Source organism: Gouania willdenowi, chromosome 21 (assembly GCF_900634775.1).
Source record: "Gouania willdenowi chromosome 21, fGouWil2.1, whole genome shotgun sequence".
In the NCBI taxonomy this organism is placed as follows: Eukaryota; Metazoa; Chordata; class Actinopteri; order Blenniiformes; family Gobiesocidae; genus Gouania; species Gouania willdenowi.
This window is the reverse complement of record NC_041064.1, coordinates 3191817-3213350: the sequence shown is the minus strand read 5'-3', so window position 1 is coordinate 3213350 and position 21534 is coordinate 3191817. Positions and strand designations below refer to the sequence as shown.

The following is a 21534-nucleotide window of genomic DNA, read 5'->3' as shown; positions in this document are numbered from 1 at the left end:
AAAATTAAATAACCACTATTTTTTTTGTTTTTTCTAAACAGAAAATCCAATGATCCAAACATACACTGACTATGCAAGCACAATTTGTTTCATTAACTTTTCATTTCTTCATCTCTGTAATTGTTTTCAACTGTTTCCTAATAATAACAATTGTCATATGATAGGATTTACAAATACTAAACAAACTCAGCCTCTAATCAGAACATTTCAGTCCAAACTGTTGAACCGTGTCGTTTTTAATATTGTTTTGTGATGCATTTGGAAGAAATTACTTTTATTTTGAAAGCAGAGCTGTTGGGGATTGTATTCTCCTTTATTCTGTGTTTTTATAAACCCATGTTTGTGTATGTTTGGTGGCTGATGATTAATGACGTATCTGGGCCCCCTGCAGGGTCACGGACCACACGTTGGAGCCTCTGAGAGCAGAGCTGGCTGATCTAGAGCAGCTAATCAAAGACCAACAGGATAAAAACTGTGCTGTGAAGTCCAACATCCTGAGGAACCAGGAGAAGATCCAGAAGATGATGATGGGAGTCACCTCCTCCAAGAGCTGAGTGAGGAGAATCCATGCACTGAATAATCGCCGTCAGCAGTTTGGGTTTCAGGATTCCTGTAAGGCCGTGATCAGGGAAAAATGGAAAGCCACGTTTGCACTTTTAAGTTTTCAGAAGAAAAGCTTCACACACATGAACATAAATGCAGTATACATCAGATAGAGGCTTCTGATTGGTTGTTGTTTCTCTGTGTGAGAACCTGTAAACCGTGTTTCTCTCATTCTTTGGTGATTCTCTATAAACACAACAGATTTATTTATTTAGGCTGTGTCTGTGCTGTCATTGGTTTGTAATCAGATTATTTTCTCTAGATCAATGTTATGAACAATCATGGATGTGAGCTGATTGGTTCCTGCACCGCTGCACGTAGAGTAATCTGATTACTATTAGCAAAGAGCCAAACTGATCCTCTTTATGAATGGAGACGGTCTTTAAATCTGGACGTTTTTATTTAACATCAACGATCACAGCTGTGGTGTCAGAGTTTGGAGCTGACTCTAAGTAAACTGTGTCAAACTTGAGGCATGGGGGCCAAATCCGGCCCTTTAGAGCATGCAATTTGGCCCAAAGAGGTAGGGAAAACATGAACTGTGTCAATGACCAACGCATGCACTCCCTCCAAATACACAGAACTCTCAATTTTTCAGAAATCTTGCAGTTTTTCTCAAATTATTCAACAAAATTTCCAGAAATTAGGTTAAGATTGATCACAAAATGAAAGAAATTTAAAGTGAAACCCTCACAGGAACTAATGTTTGTCACTTATTGGTTAAATAAAGCTGCAGTATGTAGAATCCTGAGACTTGTATAGAATCAACAAAGTAAAAAAAAGTCAGAAACTATGAATCATTGTGTAAATTACCAATAATTCAGTTGCAGATATCTCCAAATTAATACATAAATGAAATTCCACAACACTAGCAGTGCTCACATTTTTCCCCACTTTCATATCACATGACAGCAGTCATTTTTAATCTGACATTGTTGTAAGTATTCTCAATTTTTACAAAATCCTACAATTTTCCTCAAATTATTCCCTAAGATTTTCTATAATTAAATTGAAATTTGTCACAAAATCAAGGAAATTTAATTAAAGATCCAACAGAGACTGAAATCTGTCACTTATTGCTTGGATATTGTAAGTACTTTAAATACTATTATACGTGGAAGTGTAAACTAGAGAATAAGGATGATAAAATAGCTTGTATTCTGTGGCTAATTTGAGATTAAAACCAGTCCATATTTGGTCCCTGAACTAAAACTTTCCATTTTTCCAAAATCCTGCATTTTTCTTTTTAAATTATTCCACAAAATTTCCCCAAATTACAGAAAATGGGTCACAAAATCAAATAACATGAACTTGAATATCCTGCAGGGACTGATATCTGTCACTTATTGCTTTGATATTATCATGATATTTGTAAAGCTTGAATACAGAGAAGAGCAGAGGTCCAGAATCCTCTCAGAACACTTTGAATTACAATATGATCAAAGGTTAGGATGGATTTTAGATCAAATGAAGCAAAAAAAAAAAAAAAAAAGTACATACTGCAGCTTTAAATACGGTCCGTATTTGACCCTTGAAATTAAAACGCAAAGAAAAAGACACAGTGATTTAGGTTTTATAAATGTGAGGGTGGAAGACTATTCACTGAAGGAAATGCAGTGTGTGCGACTGTGTGTGCGCGTGTAAACCTACCTGGGATTAAAGTTGATCTGATTTAAAATCCAGTTTCTACTGAAGAATGTAATCCATTATTTCACTTTAACATTGTAATGATCTTTTCTCTGCAAAACCAAACTGGAAAAAACACTCAGGAGTTTCATCACCACAAACACGTCACAAAGTCTTGATAAAAAGAATAAATATTCTGTGTATCTTCATCAGTATTACTTTAACACTTATTCTTTTTTTTTGTTTTTACTCAAAATGGAAAACTAGGAACCATAATGCTCATGTTTCACACACACAGGAAGTGCTCTGTAAACACTGTATCATATCCTTAGTTTCTTTAAAATGTGTACATTATGTATATGTGGAGACTGTATGATAGTTCAGATGATGCTATATTTTGTAGTGGAGTGAAATAAACGTTTGTATAAGTCGTGGTGTGTAAGTCTTTGTTTTTTCCACTCACACTCTCGTTAAAAAAAGTTAATCTTTTAAGGTCTTTTAAGTGGTGAAACAGCTGCGACGTGGTGCTCCCAACGTATTGAGGAGGCCTTTTAACAGCTATTAGGAGAAGATTTGGTTCCAAGCTTTAAGCTATAGCCCCACTTTACAAGAAGGTGGATTTAAGGAAGAAAGGGGAGCTCAGTGTCCACCTGCAGTTACTTTCTGACACAAGAAAATCCTGCAGCATCGAACAATGAGTTGACTTTAACTTTGGCTTTACTGCTAATGAGTGGCTAACGCTGCTAATGCACCTTCTGCTGGTCTGGAACCACCTGCTAATCCCCACAAAGTACCCTCGTGATATTTCTATAGATCTATGTGCAGCTTTTATTATTCATCTCCCTGTTTTCTAACCCAGTGGTTTTAAACCTTGGGGTCACAAGACACTGGGAAGGGTTTCGCCAGATTCCTTCAAGAAACTAAGAATATTTTTTTTTTTTTTTTACCCTTTTTCTGCGACTAGACCAAACTTGCCATATTTTTAACCTATTTTCATCACTTTTTATTGCCATATTTCTGCTGTTTTTAATGCATTTTTGCTACATTACTGCATTTCTGCCAAGTTTTCCATCACATTTCAATGCCTTTTCTGCACGATTCTTCAACTTTCAAGACATTTTCAGCACTTATAAACCTTTTCCACCTAATGTCACATATGTTGACCCATTATTGTCACTTTTACCCTCTTTTCACCATATTTAACCACATTCATGATTTGTCATGCCCATTATTTGCAACTTTGAACCCTTTTTACCACTTTTTCTGTTCATTTTTGGCCACTCTAATTTACAATTTGTCACTAATTTCTGAGGTTTTTAAAATCCGTACATTTAAAACACAAAAAAAAATACAGTAAAATACTCAAAAATATAACAAAATTAACTAGAAAAAAAAACCATACAAAAATAAAAGCAAAAGGACATCAACAAAAAAAAAAAAACAAAATAACTAAAAAACGAACTAAAAAACATACACAATAACTGTAAAATACACTAAAGAACAACTAAAAATTCACAAAAAAATCAGACCAAAACATTGACTTCAAAAACACAAGACGAACGCAAAAAATAACAGAAAAACACACAAAATGAATTTAATAAAAACCCAAACAGAAAAAATACATTTATTTCCTGTGTTAATGTTCACATGTTGCGTTTAAAAATAAATAAATAAATAATTTACTTTAAAATATTGAGAACAGTAACGCTACGGTGTTCCCTTTAAATCCGTCCGACTCGGAGCAGACCGGAAGTGAGGCAGTTCCGCATAGACGCCGCCGTCACGTTTGTTTGTTGTGATGTGTCACGTCTGTCGGTGCTGTCACCGCGTGTTCTTTGGGCCTCACGGACCGTGACATTAGACAACTTAAATTAAACAGCTGTAGACATTATTAAACAGCTGTAGACATTATTAAACAGCATTAATGGCTGACGGTAACGACCCGCCCACTGTCAGCCTCCCACCGCTCATCACTGTGTCTGACCTGCCCAGCGCCTCCACTGCAGGTAAACATCAAGCATTAGTGTGTGTGTGTGTGTGTGTGTTATTTCAACTCACTAATTTAAAGGTGTCAAACCTGCAGCCTGCGGCCCAAATCTGGCTCTTAAGGAGGTCCACCATGGCCTCTGTGGTGACGTCATCACCAGCAGTTTAATTCTTAATTTGTGATAAATAGAGATTTCAATCAAACACAAAACGAAACAACTACAAAAAATAAAATGCAACATTAACTGTTTATTCAGGTTATTTATATTTATTGCATGTTTTTTTTTTTTTTTTTTTTTAATTTTAAAACACCTAAAATATGTTTATTATTTTTTTCTATTTTTTAATTTTAGTTTTAGGTTCTGAACCATTTTAGGAAACAGGTCAGTGTTCATTTTGACAGAAAATTTAGATTTATTTTAGTCATCATATTCCTTTGAGTTTTCCTTAGTTTTAGTCAAAATCTATTGGTCATCACAACTATTTCTGTTTTAGTCCATATTTAATCATATAAATAATGATATCGCTTACATATTTAATTAGTGTAACTAAAGGTATTTTTGAGGTTTTTTGTTTTTATGATCGTTTTCATAAGCGTTTAAGTTCATCTGGTTTAAAAATGTAGACTTTTTATTTTATTTTATGAGAATGAGGCAAGTCATGTGACCACAGGTAATTAAGGAACACACCTGTGAAATCAATCAGATGTTAATCAGATGCAGAGGAAACTGATACGTCCACGCACGGTAGTTGTAAGTTTCATATTTGTTGCTATTATTTGTTAAACGTGCTTTGTGTTTAAAATGTTTGTATGGTTTTTACTTTTGTAGTTTTCACAGTGTTGCATGACTAAAGATAAATAAACATTAAAATACATCAGTATAATTCATGGCCTTCATAATTAGTAGTTACAATTATGTGATCATTGTTGATAAAAATCTAGATATATTTTCATCTACACTTTTTTTTTTAATTTACACTTTATCATTTAAAAAATTAAATGTAAAGGATGAAAACTATTAACACTGAAACAAAATAACGCTAAAACATGTATGTAGATATAAAGTAGGATGTATGTTTTATTACACGTCTAAAGGCAAAGAAAAAAACATAAAATAATGACCAAACTGAGCATTTACACAGGAAATAACATAAGGTTTTTGTTTTTGTTTTTAGGTATTTTTCTATCCTTTTGTGTGGGATTTTATTTTGTTATTTTGTGTATTTTTGTTGTTAAGATAAGATAACCTTTATTCTTTCCACGAGGGGAAATTTGCACAGTTCCAGCAGCAGATAAATAAAATAATAAAAAATAAGAAATAAAATAAAAAATAGAAGATATACGCATGTTTTTTGTCGCTCTGTATACTTTTCAGTTACTTTATATAGTCGACTGTGTGTTTAAGTCATTTGGTGTATTTCTATTGTCTTTCAGTGCATTCTTGTTTTTTTTTTTTGTGCATTTATTTTATAATTTTGTATACTTTGGGACTCATTTGATGTGTTTACGTTGATTTAAACGCCAGTTGTCCATACATTAAAAAACTGAGAAAATGAGCAAAAATGGGGACAAAGCTGAGAATGGGAACCCTGAATTAAAAAAAAAAACAAAACATTTATATCCCAGCTGTCTGTGTGTTCATTAATAAAATAAAATAATGATAATAATAATGAAATGTTGTGGTCCAGGTCGTAACCTGAAGGAATGGCTCCAGGAGCAGTTCTGTGACAAACCCCTGGATCAGGATGACATGCGGCTCCACAACGCGGCGTACGTTGGAGATCTGGACACGCTGAAGAATCTGCTGCAGGAGGACGACTACAGACAGTCAGTGGGAAAATATTCAATACTAACATAGAACTAACACAGAAAATCATTCAAAATGAGAGAACATACAAAATGTCAACAAAAATGCACAAAACTACAACAAATATACGCAGAATGATAGAAACATGTACAAAACAACTCCAAAAACGCATAAAGCAACAATAAAAATGTACAAAATGAGAGGAAAACATAATAGATATCAAAAGAAATGCACAAATAACTCAAAAACACACAAAACAAGAAATATACAGAAAAATATCCAAAATGACTCCAAAAACACACATCCAGTAGCAACAAGAAAAACATTCAAAAATACCCAAATAACTCTAAAAAACACACAAAATGACAGAAAAATGCACAAAAACAACTTTGAAGATAGACAATGGCTTTTAACACACAAAACAACAACAAATATACAGAAAAAATTCAAAACGACTCCAAAAACACATAAAGCAACAATAAAAATGAGAGAATAACCTTCCAAATGACAACAAAACCACACATTTATGTTGTTTCCTGTGTTAATGCTCGTATTGATGGTTACTTGTGAGGTATTAGACGTTCTGATTGGATAGGGCTCATTCCTCTTCCTGAAAGGCGGATCAATGAGAAGTCCGTGTGGTGTTGTGGGTGTCTACCCTGCACTCCTCTACGCATTGCGGCCACAGCGGGTCACGCGGCGTGCGTGTCGTACCTGATCGCTCAGGGAGCTCATGTGGACCTGGTGGACGTCAAAGGTCAGACGGCGCTGTACGTGGCCGTGGTCAACGGTCACCTGGACTGTGTTCGAATCCTCCTGGAGGCTGGAGCCGACCCCAACGGGAGCCGTCACCATCGTAGCACACCGCTGTACCACGCTGCACGGGTCGGACGGGACGACATCCTCCAGGAACTCATCAGGTCAGTATAGACATTTAAACCTAGAGTGATTGTTTCTGATTATCTCAACCTATGAAAGTTAATTCTTTATATTTAATTCAGCATATTTTAAAGGGTAAGTCCACCCTAAAACTTCTGCTGAATACATACAGTATACTGTGCTGTGGGGGCGTGGCTGCTGTGACTGGGCGTGTCTTAACTTCTCTAGGAGCCACGCCCATAATCAAGGTTTTTTTTTTTTTTTTTTTTTAATTTTGCCCTAGTGGCAGATCAGCAAAAACCTGGGGGTGTACTTACACTTTAAGATAAACCTAGTTATAAATATTTATTGCATATTTAATTGTATATATGGGGGTGACACTTACACTTAAGTAGATTGAACAGAGGAGCCTTAGACACACAAATCAATAATTTGTTATATTAGTTTAAATGAGCTGCTGTGTCTGAATTAGTTTAAGCTTAGTTAAACTCCAATCACTTACTTTAGTTTAATTTTCTGTTGTTACACCTACACTTTGTTATTGGTTTTATTATTTAGTGTTGTTTTTTCATTTATATACTTAAAACTTCAATTTAAAGTTGCTGATGACATTTTGTTTAATTTAAAACAAAAAAAAAATATTTACTGAAGATTTAGAAGATGAAAGGATTGCAGCCAGCCGCTGGGGGGCGCGCACGTGCAGCGCCCCTCCTGCAGCTACTCTGCTGGAGAAAGTGGGGATTGGGGGCCAAAGAAGGCGTTGAAATATGATCCTGATGGCTTCATTGTGTACAGTCCAGCCCAACACTATAAACACTCTTATTGACATTGTCTGAAAAGTTTCCTGCATTGCATTGTGGGATGTGGAGTCCTGTAGACGGATGTATAGAAGTGTTTTTCTTTTTTTTTCATTCTTATTGTGATTTCTTGTGTTTCTTCTCCAGACAAGGACTCCCGGTATTCCCAGTAGAGCTGAGTAAATTCAAAGATCATTGAAATTTTTCAAAATTGATTCATAGGTGAAGTAGATTTATTTTTCTATTTTAACCCCAGTAATCTCACGCTATAGTCTGATGTTAGCAATGCGAGAGTGCATCCATGACGTATGCCGACGAAGCTCCGCTGGGTAAGACGCCCTAACTTAAGTCAGAAGTTTGGAACCATTTTATTAACATCCAAGTAAAACTTGAAAAATCAATCAATCAATACTAAATGGAAATTGAATCGTGATTAATTGATTCAAAACCTTATTAACCGGAATCGAATCAATTCAGGAAATTGTTCCATGATACCCAGATCTAATGCACAATATCACAATAAAGTCAAAACACTTCTATGTATCCATCTGCAGGACTCAACATCCCACAATGCAATGCACCAAACTTTTCAGTCAGAGTTTTTACCAGGGATATCAAAACAATCTTTTTAGCGTCAATTTGAACTATTTTCATATTTTTTTTGAGCAAATAATCTTTGTTTAGTTGATCTATGAGGCCTACACTGTTTATATCTGTTAAATATTGATCATGTCCAGCAGCTTTAAAGCTCTGTCACTAATCAATAATCTTAATTTCATTAAATGAAAAAGTCAAACTATCTCTGATGTGTTGGTGTGGTGTTCTCAGGTTTAAAGCAGACGTGGACATGGACCACCAGCTGGGCCCTCGTCTCCTGCTGAGCGCTCGTACCTTAAACACCCTGGTGGTGTGTCCTCTGTACATCAGCGCCGCCTACCGACACCTGCACTGTTTCCGTCTGCTGCTGGGGGCCGGGGCCCAGCCCGACTTTAACTACACGGGGCCCGTGTGCCGTGAGGCCCTGACCCGGGGCCTGGCCTCGTGTCTGCTGGACGCCGTGCTACGACACGGCTGTGACGTCGCCTTCGTCCACCTGCTGCTGGACCACGGAGCGAACCCCGCCCTGGTGCCCTGGGACCAGTCGGAGGGGGCGGGGTCTAACCAGAGGAAGGTGGATCCAGAGGCTCTCAGGGCTTTCCTGGAAGCAAGGAGTGAGTAAAAAACAAAGATGTAAAGGTTGAAACTGCTGCTGAAATGTTTTGTTCATCTCTGCTGTAAACACTCTGTTATTGGCATTGTTTCAATGGTTTGGTGCATTGCATTGTGGGATGTGGAGTCCTGTAGACCAGTGGTTCACAAAAATGGTGGAAAAGGCGTTGAAATGGGATTTTGAAAACCACAGAATTTGGTTAAAAGTAGCAAATTAGAGAAAAAGAGGTACAAGGGGTCAATATTGGCTTAAAAGTGGCAAAATAATTTAAAAAGTAGGAACAATTAGTTTAAACTGGGCAATAATGGTCATGACAAATAGTGAATGTCGTTACATTGGCCAAAAATAAGCATGAAATATGGTAAAAATTGGTTCAAAGTGACAATAATGGGTGAACATATGACATTAGGTGGAAATGGTTCATAAGTGCTGAACATGTCTTGGAAAAAAATGTGCAGAAATGTGTGTTTTTGGATTCATTTAGTGCATTTTTGTCTCTTTTTTTTGTGGATTTGTTGTGTTTTTGCCCCTAATATATTTTGCCAGAGTGACTCCCGAACACATTTCTAGTGTTTTCACTGAAAGTTGCGTCAAAAACCAGGGAGGATGTTTATCACTCTGGTGTAATGAGGTGATATCACTGAGAACAAAAATGGAGTCAAACCAATCACTGTCCTTGTTTGGAAAAGAAACACAAGACAGGACACTACAGGACTCCACATCCCACAATGCAATGCTCCAAACTTTACCAACAATGTCAATAAAAGTTGTATACAGTGGAGATCAGAAGAAAGTTTTAGTGGAACGTTTGTAATTTATTCTGCAAAACATAGTTTGTTTTGAAAAGTGTTCTATCATTTCATTTGTTTTAATTTTTTTTTCAGGACAACCTCTCAGACTGACTCACTCGTGTCGCATCAGGATCCGTAAAACGATGGGTAAACACCGTCTGTGTCACATATCCTCATTACCACTGCCAGAACCCATCAAGAACTTCCTGCTCCATCAAATCTGACCTTTAATAAACTGTCCGTCCCTTTAAAAGGCTTCCAAAGGCACGTCACATGTACTCTTTCACGCCTCCTGACTCACTTTTTCTCACATAAGAACAACGATGTGTGTGTTTGAAAGGAAATGGTAAATATATATAATGTGAGAAATGCCGAGTCATCATTCTGAGGTTTACGCCACCAGTTCTTCAAAACGCTAGCTCATGTAAATGTGGTTGTCCTGACGACAACAACAGGAAGATGACGTGAATGTAGAATCATTGTTTTGGTGAATGTGATTTAATCATCAACCCAGTCGTAAATATTTATTGCATATTTAATTTGACATATTTTATGAGTTTATTTAACTTTTTGTATACGTCATAACAACATAGTGACCTCAGATTTAAAAAAGGGACCCAACTATTTAATACATAGAAATACACAGGAGAATGGATGACACCATCTTTCTTAGGGCTAACTGTATTTAAGTTACAAAATAAAAGACTTCATGTGTGTGAAAAATCACCAAATTTTGCACAAAGCCCCACTTTAATCCCAGATTGCTTCAGTTGTAAAACCAGGCTTTCTGTGCTGCGTTAAAAACTAACTCAGACTAAACTTCTACATGTTAAAAAAAAAAAGGCTTGAACCTTTTTATTTTTTAATTATTGTAATTATTCAAAGATGAATTATAACTACGTAAGGCAAAGCAGTGTAGAAAACAGATGCTACACTTCATGGATTGAGCAGAACAGAAGTGGCTAGCAAGAGTGCTAAGCTAACTATTTTAGCACGGCTATCGCTAGTCATTTATACTTTAAAAAAGACGTGTTTAAAGTGTTGCAAAGTAGTGAACAGCGCTAGCTCTGCTAGCATGACGCTACATTGTGGAAGAAGTGTAACTTTTCTCTGGGTTTTTTTTGAAGTGACATTCTCGCGCGTTAGCATCTTAGCTGCGTTCATGCTAACGCACGGATTAGAAGTTGAAAAATCTTTCCTAAATGACCAGATAGTGTAGTTAAAACTATGATGCAAAGTGCCCTCGTGCAGCTGTAAATCTGATTAAACTGTATTTGTGTGTTTTTGCTGTGTTAATATTAGCTATTGTGTTTTAATGCCATGTATGCCTTAAATTATTGTTTCTCAACCACTGAACTTGTCATGTTTTTGACTCAGTGGTTTAAAAACATTGCCTTCACTAAGTTTTCATAAATTAAAAAAAAAAAACAAAGCCTTTGTGTTTAATCAGGAATCTTTCTTTCTTAATAAATATTGTGATGAATCTTGTGATTATGCATGTTTTGATTATCCTAGCTAACGTTTTAAAGACGTGTTCGAGCTCTGATGATGAAACTGTAGAAATATTTCAAATAAAATATCAAATTTGTCGGTGCACGTTGTGTATGTTTTGTATATATTTCTCCTCCAACACTAACATGCAGTTTGTGTTTATTTGCATTAATAAATTTACTGAAACGACAGATTTTCTCCTGTGTGATTTTTAATTTTTTCTCCTTTCTGTGTGGAGTTTGCATGTTCTCCCCCTGCACAAAGATATACCTGTATGTGAGGTTACCTGGAGTCTCTTCTTCCCTGTTTCTGCCTCAAAAAAATGGTAAGTCATAATTATGAGTTAGTAAAGTCATAGTTATGAGAAAGAAAGTCATAAGAAAATATTTTTTAATGTAAATTATCAAAGAAACATACCAAAATGTGACAGAATCTTTTATCTCATAACTGACTTTCTTTCTCATATTACTTTCTCATATTACTTTCTCATAATTATGACTTCTCATAATTATGACTTTCTATGTCATAATTGACTTTTTCCTCATATTTACAACTTTTTTTCTCTTATGACTGTCTAGTAATTGACATTCTATCTCAATTATGACTTGCTTTCTCATAATTCTAATTTTTTTTTTCATAATTACGACTTATCTCATAATTATTGTCTCTGTGTTTCCACCTCTGGTTTGTTGTAACTTTTTTTAGGGAACGTTTTTAAAAACGACTTCCTGTTTTGATGTTGATTGGTTTGTATTTCATGATGTTGGAGGAAACTTAATAAAAGTTCATCACGTGAACATCAGGATCATCAGAGCAGAGGATGTTTTTAACCTCATTAAAGGGTTAAAATTAGTGATGTTTATAACGTAGTAGACACGTGTTAGTGTCTCTAGAGGGCGCTGTCCTCCCTGTGTTTTCTTCTTCTTTTTGATTCCACCTTTTTCTTTTTTCTGCATATTTTTCTTTCTTTTTCCTTCCTAATTTTTCTTTTTCTTCTTCTTTTTCCTTCTTTCTTTTTGCTTTCTTTTTCCTTCTTTTTTCTTTATCCTTTCTTTAACTTTCTTCTTCTCATTTGTTCTTCCTTTTGTCTTCTTTTTTCTTTTCTTTTTCTTCTTTTTGCTTTCTTTTTCCTTTTTTATTTCTTTGTCTTCCTCCTTTTTCTTTCTTTTTCTTCTTTTTTCTTCTTGCTTCTTTTTTTTCTTGCTTCTTTTTTTCTTCATCCTTTCTTTTTCTTTCTTCTCATTCCTTCGTTTTCCTTTTTTCTTTTTCTTTTTTCTTCCTTTCTTCGTCTTCCTCGTTTCTTTCATCTTCCTTATTTGTCCTTCTTCTTCATTATGATTTTTTCTTTGTTCGTCTTTTTCTTTCTTTCTTTTTCCTTTCTTCCTCCTTTTTCTTCTTTTTTCTTCCTTTCGTCTTCTTCTTCTTCTTCCTCGTTTCTTTTGTCATCCTTATTTCATCTTTTTCTTTCTTCTTCTTACTCCTTTTTTCCTTCATCTGTCCATTCACGCTGGTGTCTTCTTCTTTTTCTTCTCTCTGAACGTTCAGCTGCAGATCCTGTGATTGAATATCAGTCTTTCATTAGGAACACACACACACACACACACACACACACACACACACACACACACACACACACACACACACACACACACACACACACACACACACACACAGTTTGGTCAACCACCGTCTTCCTCTGGCACAGTTTTCATGGTCACAGTTTCTCTTTGAAGTCAAACTTAGTTTGTGTCACTAGTGTACGCAGAAAAAAGAATCATGTAAATATAAAGAGTGAAGGGTGGGAACAACAATCCCCACAGAATACAGATGTTTGAAGCTCTGAGGTCACAGGTTTTAGGCGGGAAAACAAACAATTTCAATATTAATGTGCCCAAGTTTGCACTTTTTTATAAATTAGACAAAGTATGGAAGGCATCAATGATATCTAAACAATAGTTACATATGCTTAAATATCTATTTGATTTATTCCTTTTTTTGACCAGTTTTTATTTAATATTGGAAGCTTTTGTTGAATGATTTGAGAAAAATGGCAGCATTTTCGAAAAATTTGGAAAAAAAAGTTTCAACAACAATTTACAATTGCATTATTTGGTAATTTACACAATGATTCATGTTTTCTGTCATTTTCACTTTGTCCCATTCGCCGACTCAGCTAATCTGAAGGGCCTTGAGTTTGACACGTGGCTAAAGATAATGAATGAAACTAACACGTGTCAGAAATGCCTTTGGAGGTATTTTTTATCAACTTTTAACTCTTTTTATTAATCAATTAATCAAACTGTAATAACACAGCTCCTTTCTTACAAATTCAATTGTAGTACTTTGATAAAAAAGTTGACAAATAAGAGTCAGAGATAAAAACAAAGCAGAGAAGGGAAGAATTTATAAAATATAAAATTTGCATGAAAACAGTAAAACTTAAAAATGATAAAAAATTTAACATATCAAATAATGTTTTCAGCTTGTGTTTAAAAATCATAATATTCTCAGCTCCTTTATGTATGTGGGCGTCGCCAGTGTTCACGTATCTTGTTGTTGGTCCTGTCAGGATTACTTTCTGTATTTCTACTCCCAGAAGAGTCTTTATTAAAATATCATTAATGTGGATGAGTTTAGACGATACACTCACCTTCAGATCAACAGGAAAACACCATAACACAGGAAGTTTACGCTACCATGGCAACCACTGGATGCCTTTAATCTCATCAAACCAGTGTGAGTTAGTCTATGTAGTAACCACTTTATTACAGTTTGTCCAACGTGTGTGTTTAAAGTGATTTTTATTTTGTCTGCAGCTTTTAAATCACCTTTTCATTTTGGGCTCATGGATGGTTTGACCAAAAATGTATATCAGGGTATTTTTCAAAATTCTAACAGTTTCACGGAATATGGAGGTATTTTCTACTGGTTGAGAGATGAATGACTGCAGTAGATTGACTTAAGATGGTCTATTTAGCTGATAAGTGAATATTAGTGAATAATTCCACACTAGTAGTAATACAAGTTTGTAACAGCAGCCCAATGGCTCATTGCCGTGCTAGCTTAGCTTTAGCATTAGCTTGATTTCTAGCTTTAAATGCTACATCCTCAGTGGTGTGGTGGTTTCTTATGGTGAATATTGTAGAGTTTTGTTTGCAGCTTCACTACCACTTATTTCCACGTTATAGGAATAACAAATTGCGATCCTTTGATCTCTTTTTTTTGTGTATTACTGCAGAGCTGCCGACATGCTAAGCTAACCGTTCCTCCGTGTCCGTGAGTGTTGTTCTCCTGTAGCAGAGGCATGCGCACGCAGACACATGTTCACATGCACCTTCAGAGCTTTTTTATGTCTTTCTGATCCATTTACACGTATGATTTACACTGTAACTAACACCAGAGCGCTACTGTGTACCTTCATATTTAGAAGTGCAACGTAGAAAAGGGTCCGGTCTGAAATGCGGCGCAGAGTAGCATTCTGAAAGTTGTGCAATCAAATACACCGGTTATATTAAAAATTCATATCATAATAAAAATAAATACCGCCCAGCCCTACTTTCACTCACACTATAGGAAAGATTACAGTTTTTTGGTTGAGGAATTCCTTTAATGAGAAAAGAACACATGAGGATTGTTGAGCATCAAACCATGTCTTCATCTCTCTTTAAGTCCATCTTTACCCACGCTGCTGTTGCACGCCTCGTTCTGGAGCCAAAATCTCCGGCTGTGAAGAAAACGCTGATTTCCTCTGAAAGTCTCCAGGAGCTTTTGGAAAAATGAAGGAAGTTTGTTCATTCCTCAGTTTTATTTGCACCACAGAGTGCAATCAAAGTCTCCTCAGCCCTTTGCTAATCCCACCGCAGTCTTCCGCTTTCCACCGAGGGAGAGGCTTATAGCGGGAAACGGCTCGCTGCACGGGCCAATCACGGCCTTTAGAAGTGGATTAAACTTTGTTTTCATGGATTTCCACATAAAAATCCACTAAGTACGTCATAAAAAGGGCTTGTATTTGTTTGTTTTATACAATGAGAATGTGTTTGTGTGAAAGGCAGATGCAGTAAAGTCACCTGTAGCCTTTTACACTTTTCCTTTAAATGACCTCATCCTTCAGACGCGCCGTGTTTGTTTGGATGACCACATCGCTGCCTGTTTACCTCATAATAAACACAGACACAAGTGCAGGAAAAGCAATGTATGAGTGACCCTGAACATCGTGATGCACACAATAACTTCAACAACACAGAGAATTCGGTAAAAATGGACAAACCAACAACAATAACACACAAAATGACCAAATATATGGCCATAATAATTGCAACTCACGAAATTAGATAAAAATGGACAAAACATCAAAAACGCACAAAACCACCCAATAAATGCTCGTAATAACTTCAACACACGAAATGAGATACAAAAAATAGACAAAACACAACAATAACACACAAAACGACCAAATAAATGCACATAATAAGTTAAACAATGCACAAAATGAGATAAAAATGGACAAAACAACAACAAAAACACACAAACGACAACAATAACACAAAACGACCAAATAAACGCACAAAATAATTTAAACGCACAAAATGAGACAAAAATGGACAAAACAACAACAAAAACACATAAAACAACCAAATGAATCCGCATAATAACTTCAATTACACACAAACTGAGATAAAAATGGACAAAATAACATCAAAAACACATAAATGACCAAATAACATTGTGATCATTCCTTATTTTTGTGTCATTTATGTGCTCCACAACTGCTGCACATCCTGGCACATGCAGAGAATTCCTGGACTTTTATAGATATAATGAAGCAGTATTTGGTTTGTGATTATTAAAGAGATCGTCACTAATGAAAGACGGTTTATGGGGAAACCTCAGAGCAGCTAAATGAGTTAATTTCACTGCTGCTGCTTGTGAAATGTGGCAGGAAGGATGTGAAGTGATTGCTTGGGTAATTACTGTCAAATTCTTTAAGTTCACTTTAAAACTTCATTAGTTGCCTCTCGTTTGGCCGATGTTTGGGTTTTGCGTGCGTTTGTTCAAGTTTAAAAGCGTATTTTGATTAAAAACTAATATTATCCACATTCACTGATTAGAAGTGAAGCGTAATAAACCTGTTGTAATTCACCGTTTCTCTCTCTGCTGCCGTGTTTAAAGGCTTCTCTTGGAATTTGGCAGCGAATGGAATCCTGTGCAATTAAAGTAATCAGACTACGAGGGAAAATGTACCGGTTTACTGCTGATTAATCAGACCCACGGATTCATATATCTCTCCATTAGTTCATCTCCTGTGCCTTCTTTATACGTAGGAAAAGCTAAGATCATTTTGTTCAACCTTCATGGGAGGTCGTCAGTCAATCACGTTCCAAGTTACACTTTTTAGTCGCGTTTTAATGTCACGCACAAGAAAGTAAGAGTAGAACTAAAACAAACGGGGATTATCAGAGATCCAGACACTAACAAACACTTTTCACTTTAAAAAAACATACTCTTAGAATTGACTATTGGTTTAGAAAAAATTGTTTGGAATTTTACCAAAAAGAAAAAATAATCCACTGGGTCCCACATGTTTAGGGTTAGAAATTTAAACAATAAAGCACAAATGGGCAGCTGGTGGCCGTCGGTTTGATTTCCTAAAGTAAACGCACAAAATAACTTGAAAAACAGCAGAAAATGGAAATAAGTACAAAAGATTACTAAAGAAAACACAAGATGACAACAAATTTGCTCAAAAATACCAGAAAAAATATAAAAGAAAAACTAAAATAACAGAACAACAAAAATGAAAAAACAGACAGCAAAATTACACAATGCCCACAATAACTTCAACAACACACCAAATTAGATGAAAATGGACAAAACGACAACAAAAACACACTAAACAACCAAATAAATGCACATAATAACTTTAATAACACACAAAATGAGATAAACATGCTCAAAACACACAAAACGACCAAATAAATACAGAAAATAACTTCAAATACGCACAAAGCAAACAAACACACACAAAATGAGATCAAATGGATAAAACAACAACAAAAACACACAAAACGACCAAATAAATGCACATAATAACTTCAATAATACAAAAACATGGATTAAAAACAGACAAAACCCTTCTTTGTTGTTTCCTGTGTTAATGCTCAGATATGAAATCTTTTAATTGTTCTATTTAATCTTTATGTTTAGTGTCAAACTGTGGAGAACTCCTCATGCAGCGAGCAGAGCCTTTGTGTTTCCACTCTTTTATTTTGAACCATTGTTTTTTTTAGTTTTTATTTTATGATGAAATTAAACAAATATGACTGACTGCCTTCACTCCAGAAACATAGAGTGATGTAAATAGATAGAGTTGTGTTAGCAGCAGGTGGACATGATGGAGGTTAGGGTTATATCTGAGCTGGATGACTGAACATAACGTCCATGACATCAAACTAACCATGTTTAATGACTTCCTGTTCTGAGAGGAACAAAGTGCGGAGGGTTTGGTTAGTTACACTGTGGTTCTGTGGGCTGTGGGATCACCCCCCCCCCCTTCCTCTTCCTCCTTTTCCTTAATGTCAACCCTTGGGCAGCGTCCCAAAGCCACTAACTGACAACAACATGGTCAAGAAGAAGAAGAAGAAGAAGAAGAAGAAACCCCCGTCCAAACATAAAGACGAAGAGTCACCACTGTGGGAACACTGGGAACTGATGATGGGAATCCCACAGCAGAAGTGGAACCTGTGGGTATGGAAAACTGGGCCTGGATCCCCCAGGAGAGAGAGAGACCTAGAGGGAGAGAGAGAGAGAGAGAGAGAAACGCCACACGTTCATTGAGGAAAGATATACTAACATACATCCAACATCCATCCATCCAGGTGGAAGTACTTCCTCTGGTCGAAGGAAATGACTCCATTCAAATAGAAATACTAAGAAAGGTGAAAAGAAACATTCATGATTAAAAAGTAAACTAAGAGACCAAGACGATGATTATATTAACGTGACACCTAAATATTCTGTCCAACTGCAATTTTTTTAGTTTAAAAAAAAAAGTTTTAAATGCATAAAAAGTATTTGTGTTTATTGCAATTAATTAATTACGGTAAAAAATGCACTAAAAAATGATGCAAACATTGCAAAACTTTTCTCATTTCACAAGTTCCCAGTATACCATAATACTGATGCACAAGAAACAGGAGAACCAGAGAAGTTGTCGTTGCTGTGCTTCATGAACCTTAACTTTAGTTTAAATAAAAACACTGGATGGAAAACTAATGTCCAGTCGTGTGAAAATTGTGTTTGTGAAAGTTTGTGGATCAGTGGAACTCTGTTAGCTTCAGCTAGCACCTCAATGCTAAACATGTAGCAGCTAGCAGCTCAATGCTAAACATGTAACATCTAGCACCTCATTGCTAATCATGTAGCAGCTAGCACCTCAATGCCAACATGTAGCAGCTAGCAGCTCAATGCTTAACATGTAGCAGCTAGCACCTCAATACTACACATATAGCAGCTAACACTTCCATTGCTAACATTTAGCAGCTAGCACCTCAATGCTAATCATGTAGCAGCCAGCACCTCAATGAAAAACATGTAGCAGCTAACACCTCAATTGCTAACTCGTTACAGATAGCACCTTGATGCTAGCATGTAGCAGCTAGCACCTTACTAATACTAAACTTGTAGCAGCTAACACCTCAATGCTAACATGTAGTAGCTAGCATCTCATTGTTAACATGTAGCAGCTAGCACCTCAATTTTTTACATTTAGCAACTAGCATCTCATTGTTAACATGTACCAGCTAGCACCCTAATGCTAACATGTAGCAGCTAGCATCTCAATGCTAAACATGTAGCAGCTAGCACCTCAATTTTTTAACATGTAGCAGCTAGCATCTCATTGTTAACATGTAGCAGCTAGCATCTCATTGTTAACATGTAGCAGCTAGCATCTCATTGTTAACATGTAGCAGCTAGCATCTCATTGTTAACATGTAGCAGCTAGCATCTCATTGTTAACATGTAGCAGCTAGCATCTCATTGTTAACATGTAGCAGCTAGCATCTCATTGTTAACATGTAGCAGCTAGCAGCTAGATAAATGATTGTAGTGAACAGTCGACCACTCTCAGTCGTTTATAAAATGACTCTAAATCTATTCAAATGTATTTTCTGCCTTATTTTAGTTATATTTCAGTCCTGTATAAGATTGATAAGTGTTTGTATTTTTATTTCATCATAATAGCCATACGAACCTTGCGCGATGATGAAAATATTTAAAACATCATGCGATGAAAATCCTTATACGTCATTGACCTTAATGAATGAGAATGAGTGTAAATATAATACACATATACAATAATAAACAAATATAATCAGTCTTCTACAGGTCTGTTAACCTGGTGTTTCTCTTTCCACTTGTTTTCCCAAAAGTCTTTCCCTCACACAGATTAAAAACAGATGAAATCACTTGCTTGGGACTCAGTTTCACTTCCATTACTAAATATAGAATGGTCCAGTAAACACTGACACACTGAGCACGTGATTATTTACCGCAGTGATCGGGTCTGGATCCACACGCTCTGATGGGAAACAAGAGGATACAATAAAGTATGGAGCCAACATCCTGTCCAATTCCAGGGAGGAGAGCAGATCTTCTTTCTCTTTAATCCAGAGGAACTTCCTGTGTAGCAGCAGGAGAAGCAGCTTTAATAACGACAGTTATTCTTTTAACTCTTAGAATTGATTCAATCATTTAGAATTCAAGTTAATTCAAACTTTGACAACATTATACAGGAGTTGCTCTCAGAACAGGTGGACATGGTTCATGTTTTTACCATTTTTCTGCAACTACATCAAACTAGCCATATTTTCACTTATTTTTATTTTTGCTCCTTTTAATGTATTTTTGATACATTTCTGCCACTTCATCAAATTTCAATGCCTTTTCTGCACATTTTTTTCCACTTTCAAGACGTTTTCAGCACTTATAAACCCTTTCCACCACTTTTTCGTCTGTTGTTCACCCATTACTGTTACGTTAACCTTTTTTCACCAATGTCATGCCCATTAGTTGCCAATTTAAAGTAATTGTTCCTACTTTTTCCAATTACATTACCGCAACCCTCTTCCAAGTTTCCCAAGATGCATTTGGAACCTACAGCATTAAAAACCTTGTTCACACTGAGGCTAAATATCTCTGTTGATTCTCCACCTTTACTTTGAAAGTTCTGAAAACATTTGAAGTGAGAAATGACCAAGTAGAATATCAGCATGTGCTCATTTGATCCAAAAAACTCACGTAGACACATTTTATTCCAACATTCTGGATATTTTCGGAGACCCGCCATTATGCTACTGATACAACTTCCTGTTAACTTCAAAACAAGAGCTCTATTTACAAAAGAGTTTAAAGAGATGACTGGAAAACAAGAAGAGATGCTTTTATTTTGAAAAGTGGATGTGGATGATTTTTTTAGCTTAAAACCAGTCCCAGGACTATTTTACATTCCCATGCCAATGTATAGTATACATCCTGGTATTTCTCACTTACTCAATTTTTCCATTTTATCTAATGTGGACGCACTACATACTCATTTATACATTTATATTTATACAAACTGTATACATAGTTTGTTTCATGCCGGATGAGAAAAACAAAAAGATAAAGAACTCAATAAGTGAGACTGTCTGTCACCCTGAGTCATCTGGGATAGGCTCCGCCCCCCCTCCGCCCCCCCTCTGTCACCGTAATCGTTACATATTACATGCTGCGTTAGATTTGTTCCTTTTTCTTGTGTTGAATTATCTTTGATCCCTCAGTGATTTCAGACTCTTCTCTGTAATCACACAATGAGTGACTCCCTCTCATTTTCTCACCCACCGACCACGCCCACCCAGCGGGAGGCGCTCTGCGGAAACTACAACAACCTGCTAATGCTGCTAACATTTCAGTTTTAGGAAACACTAGAACTTAAGCATGGGCATTTTGGGAATATTCAAAAATCTAGACTTTTCCTGGTAATTATCTATTGGAATTAACCAGAAATTGGGAGTAATTTAACCATAACTGTATCAAACCCAAAACTTAATATTAGCATCCATTTAAAAGAAATGCAATTAAAAACATAACATTTCAACAAATTCCAGGATTTTTTTTAAAGTTGGAAACGTTCGATGAGAATTAATGGGAAATTTACAAAATTGAAGGTTAGCCCTCAACAAGGATTAAAGTTAAATTTTTTAGCATAATTTAAAAATATCAACAGCATCAGTTATTCAAAATTTACTCTTGATTTCAGGCTCATTCACATAAATAATTCTTACGAAAAGTTAACATTTTGAAAC

The 21534-nt window shown here is 35.9% G+C and overlaps 2 protein-coding genes across 7 annotated transcripts in view; both read left to right on the top strand.

The window, feature by feature from the left end:
- The window catches only part of traf3ip1 (TNF receptor-associated factor 3 interacting protein 1), a 30331-nt gene extending 27672 nt beyond the window's left edge, over positions 1-2659 (top strand). For all 6 annotated transcript variants that reach the window (XM_028435866.1, XM_028435863.1, XM_028435868.1 and 3 more), the window contains one exon: positions 392-2659. In XM_028435866.1, coding sequence (XP_028291667.1) covers positions 392-554 — 163 coding nt within the window. In that variant the 3' untranslated portion in view covers positions 555-2659. The remainder of the gene's footprint in view (positions 1-391) is intronic.
- A 1322-nt stretch (positions 2660-3981) lies between these two features.
- Positions 3982-11320, top strand: asb1 (ankyrin repeat and SOCS box containing 1). Its single transcript, XM_028436341.1, has 5 exons — positions 3982-4235; positions 5905-6043; positions 6641-6943; positions 8528-8910; positions 9794-11320. Exons 1-5 carry the CDS (start codon positions 4154-4156, stop codon positions 9922-9924), a joined length of 1038 nt encoding a protein of 345 aa, XP_028292142.1. The 5' UTR covers positions 3982-4153; the 3' UTR covers positions 9925-11320.
- The last annotated feature ends 10214 nt before the right edge of the window (positions 11321-21534 follow it).